This window comes from Vidua chalybeata, chromosome 1 (assembly GCF_026979565.1).
Source record: "Vidua chalybeata isolate OUT-0048 chromosome 1, bVidCha1 merged haplotype, whole genome shotgun sequence".
Classification (NCBI taxonomy): domain Eukaryota; kingdom Metazoa; phylum Chordata; class Aves; order Passeriformes; family Viduidae; genus Vidua; species Vidua chalybeata.
This window is the reverse complement of record NC_071530.1, coordinates 5,473,228-5,485,872: the sequence shown is the minus strand read 5'-3', so window position 1 is coordinate 5,485,872 and position 12,645 is coordinate 5,473,228. Positions and strand designations below refer to the sequence as shown.

The 12,645-nt window shown below is 42.0% G+C and overlaps 1 protein-coding gene across 1 annotated transcript in view; it reads right to left on the bottom strand.

Moving 5' to 3' along the window:
• Positions 1-12,645, bottom strand: part of LOC128786511 (sodium channel protein type 5 subunit alpha-like) — a 207,029-nt gene that overhangs the window by 125,911 nt on the left and 68,473 nt on the right. Inside the window, exon 8 of the mRNA XM_053939812.1 lies at positions 5,897-5,960. Coding sequence (XP_053795787.1) covers positions 5,897-5,960 — 64 coding nt within the window. The remainder of the gene's footprint in view (positions 1-5,896; positions 5,961-12,645) is intronic.

Sequence of the window (12,645 nt, the reverse complement as noted above, 5' to 3'; positions counted from 1 at the left end):
AATAATTAATAACAACAGCAACATCAACAGCAATAATAATAATAACACAGATGTAAGTTAAGGCAACTTAGAGCTGCAATAGCCCTAATTGCCAGCAGCAGAATAACAGAGTCAGCTGTGTGCCCTTTCCCCTGGTGCAGCTCCCCAGTTTCTGGTGCAGCTGGGGCTGTGCTGCTGGATGCTGTTGGACATGTTCTGGCAGACACACATTTTTCCAGGCTCTCCCTGCCAAGTTCTGGGTGAGAGCTGCAGTAGCACTGGTGAGCAGCTCTCCTCCTCAGCACGGAGCATGTTTCTTCTCTACCCTTCAGGGGTGTGATAAGCCTTTACAAGGGGCTTTAAATCACTGCGTGGAGGATGCATAAAGGCAAAGGAATGTTACTACAGCTCAGAGAGATCAAAGTGCTGCATCGCCGCACGGGTAACGAGCGTGCTGACAGGAGGGTGGATGTGGAGAAACTGCCACAAAAACACTGCTTTTGGTGCTCATGGAGACTATGCAAACAGGCATCTGATGCAATTCTACATGTGGGTATTAATTACCTTAGTAAAATACCACAACACAGAAGAAAGCAAAAGGGTGTTCGTTGGTTTTTTTTTTTGTTTTTGTTTTTGGGTTTGTTTTTTTTTCCTGATAATGCCTCAGAAAGAGTTAGGACTGACACAAAGACTTTGAGGAGCACTACAGTACATGGTCATTCTTTCATCCCTTATTTGCAGTGAGCTCAGTGATAGAATTTACCAAACCATAGAGAATCTTGCCCCACAGTGTATGTTATTTTAATGTATCCTGTTAAGAAAAATCAAGGTCATAGTAAGACTAAAGGTAGCTAAAGTTTCTATAGCAACAATTACTAGGATGCAGTTGCCAAAGGTGTTTTCTTGTTGTTCCTGAAGTAGATTTACTGGCTGCTTTTTCCTTCCTGTTCACTAGTCTTTTTTGGTAATATCAGTGCAGACATGATGCAAATGTGCTTTCATTTCAGGATGATTTTGTAGACTATTCCTGCCCATGAGCTGAATACACAGGACTTATCGTGTGTAAGGGGAAAAAAAAAAAAATAAACAGTCTGATCCAAAGGGGGCACAACTGACTTAAAACATGTACACTTTTCCGAAAAGCTAGCTCATTTTTTAAATTGCAAATGAAAAAGTGAAAAGAAAGAATTTAAGTTTCTCTTTTGTGTCTGTTTGTTTACTTTGTACATTGACGGCATCTTGTCTCTTTCTCCTAATGGACAAATTTCCTCGCTGTTTCTATTGCTCAACCAAACCTTCAGACAGGAGGGGAAATAAAAACAGCAGCCTAAACACAGCAGAAAAAACATCCCTGTGAAATTACAGCAGGGTGAAAATGAAAATGCTTTCGAGCTGAAATGTACCTTCCTTTCTCACAGACAGATAATTCCATGCTGCTGCAGCCCCCATAAAAGTCTTTACTCTGTGGAGAAGCAGGGGACCCTGCAGTGCTGGTCACCTCACCAGAGTGAGTGGTTAAATGTCACCAAGAAGGGACAAGCTGGAATTGCACGGGAGGATTGGTGTGGCCTGACAGGGATGTGTTCCACCCTGGGAATCTGCTCTGGTGGTGGTGTGCTCCAGCAGGATGCCTCCTTGGATCTGAAGGTGGGACCAGGAGGGCAGACTGGGAGATGTGAGAGAGATAAAAATATATATAAAGAGATATATTGAAAAAAAATATATAAAGAGATATATGAGAGAGATATAAAATATATCTATTTTTATAGGAAGTATGTGGTGGTGCCTACTGTTACCTGCTGCTCTGCAGCCTTCACAAATCATGCTCCACTTGATGCCAGGACTAGATTTCACTGAGGAAAGAGCAGTTTCCACCTTCTGCTTCCATCTAAGATCGCCCAAATATTTAACCATTTTACTGGGTCTTTACTGCACCTTCCTTGAGGTGGAAACAAGGTGTTCAACATTGGATAAGATATATACTGGGGATTAAATTGAAAAGCAAATTTATACAATTTGTAATCCTTTTTTTTTAAATCAGACTATCTGAGCTTCCTCCATTTATTTTAAACAAATAAAATAGAAGATGCTGAAATTGCAAAGAGAAACAATTTCTCTGTATATCCCAGTGCAGCAACATTCAAAAGAACTACTAAATTTAACCTCCAAACGCATCTAAAGACATCAACAACTGTAAATGCACTACTTTTTTTTTTTTTTTTTTTTTGTCAAGAGAGCCTTACTGTTAGCACTGCTCCCAGTCTGACCAATCTCTGACACACAGAGCAAAGCATTTTTTTATCAGTGTAGTTTTCTGAATGTGCTTGCTGTGAAACACCAAGCAGGTGTCACTTTGAGCCAAAGAATATCTTTGATCACAAACATTTGATTTTCTCTTTTCTCCAGAAGTTACTTCTTGTTTCTATTGTACTCTGTTCCTTGTAAGCACAAAACAAATTCTTGCAGTACATCAAGGGGGGAAATGCAGTCAGATAAACAAAATGAAAAGCAACAAAAAAGTTCTGTTTGATTAAAGGAAGAAAAGTCAGATTTCAGCATTCAGGAAGGTTTCTGAGGCATCACACGGGAAACCCCACAGACAGATTTGCCCTTGTGCACCTAAGAAATTTGCCATCTCCCTGACCTACCTCCCTGATTCCTACCATGTCTCTGCAGCATGGCTTTTAAAGTAGATTCTTGAAGTTGCTTGAGCATATCTAGAAATGCAAATAAATGGGTTTTTTTCCTGCCTCTCTGCCAGGTCAAGTACTAGAGACATGTTTGCTGCAGCTGAGTGACATCCATCTCTTCAAATCCCTTCTGAACTGGAATCAATATTACCTAGATCCATTACCTCCTGCTTTATTGGCAGCTTGGGTGCTTGTTCAGAAAACAGTCCCTCCTAGTAATGTAATAAAGCCCCCACCTTGGAGATAATTAGATTGCCTGTGATATAGAACCCACTGATGATCATTTCCCTGCTGATTTTGGCTTGCTACTCCAGCTCAGGTTGCAGTCTCCATCACTACACGCTCTTACATTAGACCACTTGAGTCTCATCACCTAACAATTGCCATAGCAGATTTATTTGGATTTTTTTTTAACTCTTCCATAATAACAGCAACCAGACAAACCTCAGAGTGTCATTAACATGCTTTTAAAAATGCACTGAAATGGCTTTTTCAATTACCTCAAGATTTAATATCCTGGCCACAACACAGATATCCCTCACTCTAACAACAAATCCTTCCAGGAGAGAACACATGACACCGCCCTTCCCTGAATTTCCTTTGGGTCCTCAGTGCGTCCCAGAGGCTGATGAATTCAAACTGTGAGCAAAAGCACATTCCACAAATGCTGTGAACACTCAGACATGGCCTTGCCAGCTCTCTTTCCTTATCACACCTTCCTGATGCCTTGATGGGTTCCCAATGCAAGAGTCCTCGCTTGTCATGAATTTCATTACTAATAAATGAGGGAACCACAACCTCATGCATCTACTTCCTCTGAAGTCCCGTCCCTTGCTCCCGTGGTGAAACCTGCCCCAGAAGGTCCCAAGCATGCAGATTTTGGTTTACTGTTGACCACTCTTGCTCTTGGCTTCAATCACTGAAGGGTGAGAGAAAACAAATCTACTCGTTCGATACGTCAGCCTGTAAATGATGCTCTCCCTGTCCCAACAGGTGGGAATACACGACTTTGCACATCCCCCGGGGCCTGAGGATCATTTTTCTAATTATCTTCATGCCTTTAAACAACAGCAGTGGATGACTAGCAGCAGCTCTGTGCAATGTATAGCAGATGAGACAACACTTGCTAATCCTGAGCTAAAAAAACCCAGAGTAAGTAGGAATATTTGTCACCCATTTTTAGGCATTTAAACTCAAACCTTACCCAGTGCTATTAAATACTTAACTAAAACAGCAAAAGGCTGAAGAAGAAAGAAACGAGGCATAAAGGCAAAGTTGGTTTCCCTTGATGTCACAAACACTGACAGTTTTGATGTATTTATCAAAACGAGTACAAGAACACTCAGTTTGAAGGTGTAATTTTTGTCCTCTTGTACTCAAGAGCTGCAAGTTCTCCCCTGGCTATTTCAGGCTGTAACTCTCTCGTGGGCATAGTGCCTCCACCAGAGGTTTTCTCCAGTCATGGCTTTTTGCTGACACGCTGCAATTCATTAACTTTTCGGGGGAGGAAAGAGGGTGGGTTTGCTCATTTGCCTTGCTACAAACTAACCCTTAAATCCACACAGGCTGCCAATATATAAACACTCCACGGATATTGGATTGGTATTTAACTTCCCACCAGTTGAACAATTCCAAAGCAGTAGCAATCAACTCTTTCAGCATTGCCCATGAGCAGCCACGGCTCAGGTCATCAGCGAGAACAATGAATATTCCATGACACACAAAATATTGTTGGCTATGCAGAGCACTTGTTTTTCCCAATATTGGTTTTCAAAGGCTGAGGTTCTCCAGCACAATGGAGATTGCCAGATCCTGGGATTCCCGGGAAACATCCCAATAGTCTTGGAGTTCTGCCTGAGCCTGGATAAACACAATGTATTACAATCAACAAAGGCCTTAATTAATGGATGCTGACATTGTACCTCCTGAGGAACAAACAAAGGGGAAAGCATGGCCCTCTGCCCAAGGATCTTGGAGTCTAACTCAGGCTGGCAACACGGATCAGACACACCAGGCCTGCAGAGGGAAGGCTGACACTGAGCTTTCCCTTTGTCTCATGTCAATACAGATACAGGCAGTGGCAGCAGAAAGCAAAACAACCCTCCCTGGGACCTGAGGGCTTTTCTTGCCTTTTTGTCCACAAGTAAGTTCAGATTTTATCTTCCCTTCATCTCCCTGCACACACAGGCTTTTTTTTTTTTTTTTTTTTTTTCTCATTAAATCATTAAATTCCTCCTAAATTAAACCTTTTTTTTTTCTTTCAGTCTTCCACATTTGGTTCTACCAGCTCAGAACATCTTCCTTCAGAATTAGATCATCTCACCTCCCCCCTTGGCCTAAGACACCCACCTTCCTGGTTCAAATGCTCTCATGTATTTGGCTCAGAAGCTCCTCTGTCCCACTACTCCAAGGTGTTTGCCACCTCTTCCTACAACTCCTAACAGCCTGCAGTCTTTGCATGGCTGATCATTTCCTCTGACCACAGAAGATCCCATCTCTTTCCATTCTGTCTGAACTCTTCCACTTCCATCAAGATCATGAGAAGCTGTCAAATAAAATCACACACTCTGACAGTGCACTTGGACCCTGGGGATGGGATGCAGGAGGAACCATTGGCATCTATAGATGGCAGGGATATGAATAAAGTCCTTTATGCAGAGGATGTTAGTACACCCCTGGATTGCTTCACTGTACAGTGAGAAAATGAAATACATACAGTCCATAAGCAAATCAAGTGCAAATGTAGATCACAATTCAACCCTGAATACTTTCCCACTTCCAAAACATGCTATTTTTGGGACATTTGTTGATTTGTTTACCTTCCTTTGCCAAAAGCCAGGAATTCATCATCAGTTTAAATCCCTCCAGGTGTTCTGTTTCATTTCCATTAAAATACTCTCCACTCAGTCAAAATTTTACTTAGTTTACACTATTTTTTACTGAGAAATTCAAATGTATTGAAAAAGAACTGTAATAAGGCCCCTAAAGATTTTAAACCTGAGGAAGTGACACATAGAAACTTCTCCCTGCAGTTGAGAAAATTGTATTACTATGCACAATATTGTCATTATCCTCTCTACTATTATGCCTAGACCCAAGGAAGTTGAAATAGCTACTTCATGCTGGTGAAAAGTGGACAGACCTAGAGGAAAATGTAGTAATAAATAATAATAATAATAATGGCAACAAAACCAGACCAGAATTGAAGATATTTTTAAAGCACTTACCCAGCATCACTGCTGTTGCCACATAGTAACACATCTTCTGTACCGTTTTTTATGAAATAGTTCACTGCAACAGAAATAGAGAAATGCTTTTTAATAAACACATTCCAGAATGACAACATTCAAAAATATCATCCACCAACCAGCATATTCAACTGGGACAGCAACTGAGAGGTGAATGGCAGGCTTTTGCTTTGTTTTGCTAATTTTAACTTCTATAAATTGGAAAAATCTATCTATTTTTTTCAAATCTCTGCAAGTACTTGCTGTGTGTATTCCAAATCTGACCTGTTGAATAAGGTGACGATGGGCTGTGGGCAATGTTTTTAGGAAATTCTGTTGAGCCATGTCTCTCTGTTAAAACCAAGGACATTGTTACTAAATTCTGTAAATGTAATGAAGCCAAACCATATGCCTGTAACTTTTAGTCTCTACACTGATGAGACACATATTAATTGAAGTTTGACTCATAGGTTAAAAACGTAACCAGATATAACTCAGAATGTAATAATATTAACAAAGCAGCCCACTCCCTCAGTCTGGTGGATTCTGCTCAGCATGGGAAACACACAGCATAAAGCAAAAGAAACAAAAATGCACCCTGTTAAAGATCAAACAAACAAGGAAGTATTCACAAAGACAAATATTTATCACTGTCATCATCTGTAATGGCAATGGAGAGAGGCAGAATCTTCTCAAGGGAGCCTCAGAAGAGCAAGCTAAATTTAAGTGCTGTGGATCATTCCCAGGTTGACTATCAATAAGGCTTAAGGAAATTAGCACCTCCAGGCTAATGAGAGATTTTGCATACACACTTCTTCTCTCCCCAGCCAACCCAGTCTAACATGCAGAGTAACAGAACAGGAGGCCAATCTCTTCTCAAAAGGATAAGCAAAATCAGTGTTCTGGAGGGAGCGTGAAGAAAAGATGTTCTAAGGAGCATTTCTAAAACCTGGATGGTGGCAGGGAAGAACAGACAAAAGCATTGCTCTAGAAACATAAAGAAAGCAAAACAGAGGTGTGCAGGTCACTGAGGAGGGGTAAATAATCTGGTGTGCTTTGCTGCAGCAGAGAGGATGTGATCCCCTCTTGGCCAAGAGATGATGGTGGCAGCCTTGCCTGGTAAGGCTTTGTGAGCAGAGGGGCCTCTGCAGATGCTGCTCACAAGAGGTTCCCCATTCCAGGCTAACCCTCTGTTGTGAAATGTTTTAAAAATCAAGAGTGACAGCTTATCCAGGCGGGCTATGCAGAGAATGCTCAGTGGCTCAACCACTGAACAGATGTGCTGTGGCTTTCTCAGTAAGCTGCGAGCAGTGGAAAAGCCCTGCTCTGCTGCATGCCAAGAGGGAATTACTGCCCAGGAGCTTGTGGTTACAGGGGCACGTGATGGTGTTCACAAGTTATCAGAGCACAGATCCTGCTCAGATTGGGTGCTTTTCCACTTTGTCTTCCACTTGGTCACGTGGGCTTTTTACAGAAACACCTTGTGTGACAACAGCACTCGGGACTGGGTATGGTTGAGGATTGGTGGTCAATCACCACTAAACAGGGAAAGATGCCACATCTGCATCACCTTTCACCCTCCAGTTCTGCCAGGCAAGGACTCGTGCTTTTCTCAGGACAGGTGGCATCTTATATGGGATGCACAGAGTCAGTGACACAAACACACCAGACCACTTTCTCTCTGAGATAGATTGTCTTTAAGGTCCTATGCAACACAAACCATTGCATAATTCTATGATTCCAGGTTTGATTGAAATTCTGGAGCACAGTGTTTGTTGAAAACCAGAACAACACCTCTCAGTCAGCCAAATCAGAAGATGAGAACAGAGTCTGAGCACAAGATTAAGGAGGACAAGGTTTCTCTGTGTGTGAACAAGAAATCTGAAATCTTGAGAGCAAACAAAATACTGTTGTCTGCTGTTGACTTAAGCATTTACATTTCTAAAACAAGCAGCAAAGCAGGCGCCAAAGAGCCCCATGAGATGCAGGCTGAGGAACTGGTGTGTAGGTGCTGCTGGGAGGGCACACCTTCACCATGGGGTCTGTGCAAGGGAGTGCCACCGCCGCTGTGACAAACCTCAGGCTGAGGAAGAGGCGAGCTCCCGATTCCCCACTGATAAATGAAAGGGGGATTAGAGCTTTACACCCAAGGAGACAAATTGCTGTATTATCAAAAATGTGCACAACAATCAATCTTTGCTTCAAAGCCCGTTGGTTTGGGTTTCAATCAAGCCTGCTGGGCAATCAGAGAGCTGCAAGAAGCAAACAGGCGTCACTCTTGCTTTAAAGAATGAACACCCTTGGTACCATATTGACCCATGGCCTCAGCTTCCCATCAGTTAACTCTAACGTGGGCAAAGAACTAGGAACTCCTTTTTCATGCAGAGCAGGATTTTCTCTCTGAAAACTGCTCAAACTGAGCAATGCTGCATGAAAACACAGTAATTTTTCATTGCCTTGGAAGACTGCAATTAATTTTTGTTTTGTTTTTCACTGAAAAATATCAGCTTGTGAGTAGGGAAAAAAATAGGAAAACAAATATGGAAAATAAAACTGAAAACCTCTATTTTAGGTACTTACTTTTGAGGCTTTTTCTTATTTTTTTTAAGTAAAATTAAGCCACAACCATTATATTTGTAGCACCTGTGTGTATGTACATAAACTTTATGCAATGTGCCATCCTTTCCAAAGGTAATGCTAATTTACTTTTTTTTTTTTTACCAGCTTTACTAAAATGTTGGTGGCACAGTCATAGGGCACATGTTGCTTTTTTGGAATTTTTTCTACAGGAATTTCCAGAGTAAGGTAACTACCTGGTCATATTGAAAGAAGTAAAAATGGTCGGAATAACAAGGTCTTCTTCAAGTCCATGTTCTGCCTACTGCACTTCTCAAAGCAAATAACAATGGCCATAATTTTAAAGTCACTATATGTAAGTGGGTAAAACCACATATTTTCCATGTCTATTCTTGCAATATCTTCTTCCCAAAGTCAGTTCCTCATCATTTTGTCTGTTTCATTCTACACTTTTTCTGATTTCTCAATATCCTTCTGCATTGCTCCCTCCCACACATGGTGATTCTAACAGAGTTAACCTTCACAATGTCTCCACTTGTCAAATTAACAGGGAGGGAAAAAAAAAAGCAAACTACTTAAAAAAAATTATTCCAATTAAAAATATGCTCCAGCTTGTGCTTTCCACACCTTTATCATACAACTGAGCAGAAAGCCAGCTGGGTACACAGACTGCAGAGTAGAAACCTTCCTCATTTCTGTGTGAAGGAAAGGAAATTTTTCTCATTCAGAAAACTGAAAAAGGTTTGGAGTCAGCTTAGAAAACACAGCTTTCTGCCTCCAGTTTCTGCTCCTCCTTTGAAGGCCCTCCTGAAATGTTATTTTGACTCATCTTACAACAAATTAATTCCAGTTAAAACCACCACAACAACCCTATATATTATCACACTTGCATAAAGAGCAACATTCAAATATCATTAGTCACTGCCCAGAGGAGAGTCCTCTGGCTGACTTTCTAACAAAAACTTCAGAGAGGTGTTTGTTATCTCAGACTATTTATTGCAGCCACACGGGCACTCACTGCTTGGAGACTTTCTCCCAGTGCTGGGGCTGGCACAGAGGACTGACAGCCACCCAACGTCCCCATTCCAAATTTAAAATGCAGTTCAGAAAGCTCCATCTCCTTACAGTTGTGATATGTGGCATGGAGAGGAAATAGACAACACCCCCTCCTCGCCCTTTCGCCCGCTGGCGCAAACGCGCTTTGCCTCCTGGTAATACACAATAATTAAAACGAATCCTCGCTGCACTTGCTGTGTGCACACTGTGTCACACACGGCGAAGCCTCTAATAAATGAAATTGAGTTTGAAGATGAAAAACATGCCTCACAAAAGCCATGGAACAGGCTGTATTAAGGGTGTTATTAGGAGAGAATGCTTGGGGAAAAAATGGAACTGCCGGTTAGTTCTTCCCAGCTAAAAGGGGTTGTAAATAATTATAATAATCAGTTACTCTCCTGTTGCTCAGCCCCTGACAGGAGATCTGGGTCTCTTTTGCTGTCCCCTGGCATTTGCTGCTGCTGACCCTTCTGCTGAGTTTCAGAGGCTCTTGGGTGCTCTCCTGTCCTTCCTTCCCCTCCTCCCTCTTTCCCTGGGAAATCTCTTCCAGCCCAGCTCTCTGATGCCTCCATACCACATTTGGAAGTACATTTCCAAAACTTCAGTTCAAAAAGGAACAGGAGGACTTATGGCCAAGATGGTTGGGTGGGTAGAGGGAGCAGAGATCAAGGGGACTACTTTATGTACAGCACTGGCAACTGCACGGCTTTGTGATAAACACAAAGAATTTTGTGGAATTCTGGGCATGAGTTGTCCTGCAGGAGATATGGAGGGGCTGGGAGGAGGTTGTAGAAAATCATACAACCAGGTGGTGAGAGGAAAGTGGTCTCCTTCAGTTTGAGTAGGCTCCTGTTAGTGCTTCTCCCCACTCTCCAGACGAGTCAAAGAAACAATTTCCCTGCCAGGCTCAGCAGTCGCCACAGCACAGAAAATGTCTCCAATTTTGATAGTAGAGCTTTTTCCCCCCTTTGTGAAAAAGCCACTAAAAATATCCATCAAGCCCTCTTGAGCTAGATGGCTCCCGTGCACTAGGAAGAGGCTCTGAAAGCCTCAGAGATCCACAGTACCTGGTTTGTGCTGCTCACATGGTCTGAGGGAACAAAAAGCACATCAGGAGAGGAGGAAAAGCACATCAGGAGCTTTTGGAGGTGTGCACTAGGGGAGAGCAGAGAATTTAGATGCTCTCAAATTGGCTTCAGGACCTTGTCAAGCCCAGGAGCATCCCCAGGAAGACAAGACAGGAGACAATGACTAGCAATAAACACACGTGTTGGCTTTGAAACATCTTCAAATAACCTCCTTCTATGCCTCTGTGCCTCACCAGTCACTCAGATCCCCACTCTTAGGGCTGTAGGGTGCATAGCATGTAACTAAAAGCACATTTAGTACCACTTGTTTAGACACATGCTCCACATGAATAGGCAGCAAAGTGCTGAAGTGTGCTCTCTGGAAGTTTTGTAGAGGTTTTGTGTTTTGTGGAATTTTTTCATATGTTTCGCACAAAAGAATTAAAATCAAAAGCCGCTACAGAGATCAAATGCATTTGTGATTACAGACAGATGATGGAAAAAATAGAAAAAAAACCCCAACTTCTGCACTTACTGTGATAAAGAAAACAAATAAATTGGATCAAAAAATGGCTGGGAGACAGAAAACATAGGTTAAGATGAAAAGTCAGCACGCAGCATCTCTGTGGGCTAACAGAGGGCTGTACCTTCACTTCTTTGTTACATTTATAAGTACAAAGGAAAGAGAAGGTGAGCAGAGAGGTAACAACGTCTCCTATACACTGTATTTTCCAGGTAAATAAAGTCTGAGACATGGATTGAATGAGGAGCACTAGAGACACCTACTCCACTAAAAAAAGGAGTGGAGAAATGCAAAATGGAATATTAAGCTGTCAGAAAGTGAAGTAAAGCAGAGAAGGAGAAAATCTCACCTATTCATAACCTTGTCAGCCCTTAAATTTCCTGTATAAGTTCAGATAAGAGAGATGGATTCTTATTTTGGTAGGGTTTCTTAGTCAACACTTTTATGTAACAGGAAGCTGTGATCAGAGGAAAGTGTAATATTGGCATAGAGGAGGGCAAGGATGGAGCAATATGGACAAGGGGATCCAGTGCAGCCTCAGCCAATTTGCAGATGACACCAAGCTGGGTGGGAGTGCTGATCTCCTGGAGGGCAGGAAAGGTTTCTCTCTCTCTCTACAAATCCCTGACAGGAGCGTGCAGCCAGGTCAGGGTCAGTCTTGTCCCAGGGAAAAAGCTATGACAGGACTGGGAGAAATGACCTCAGGTTGCACATGAGGAGGTTTGGATTGGATATTAGGAAATATTTCCTCATGGGAAGGGTTATCAGACCAGGGAGGTGGTGCAGGTGTTTAAAAGATGTGTGGATGTGACACATGGGGACTTATTGGTTTATTGGTGGACTTGGCAGTGCTGGGGTAATGGTTGGTCTTGATGGTCTCAAGAAAGAAAGACCACTTTCAATGCTTTCAATAGGGTACCTGCCAGACTGGAAAGTATTGAGAAGTAATGAGAATGACTGGGAAAATTTAGGAAGAGCAGCAATTGTAAAAATGGGCATCTTTTATCCTAGGAAAAAAGGTGACTATCACAGTAGAAAATAGCATGTATTCTGGAAAAAGAGAACAGTGAGCTTTGTGTGCTCCTAGTGACAAGAACATGATAACAATGCTTTTTGCCTTAAGAAAATGGAAGGGGAAAAAGAAAAGAAGACTTTTCAAAACTAAAGGAAATATTCTTCACTGTATTTCCCATTTGAACTGCTGAAGTTGCTGCTGTGGGCTGCCCCTGTGGACAAAACATTCAAAGAAAGATTTGTTGCCTGTGTAGATAAGGATATACTGAGTTACAACAGTTATTGTTAATAGAAAATGAGAAAAATATCTATACTTTGAGGTCTGCTAATCATTTTCTGGAGCAAATGGGACTGTTCAGTGGCACAGAGGGATGCTGCTCTAGGTATGCCAAGGCCAGATTGAGCCTGGGAATTCCCATATTTTATCTCTACCTCACGTGGGGGAGTTCAGCACTGATGGAAATCATCAGGAGAAAATATATCTTTACTTATTCCTTAAAAGCAGTGCAATA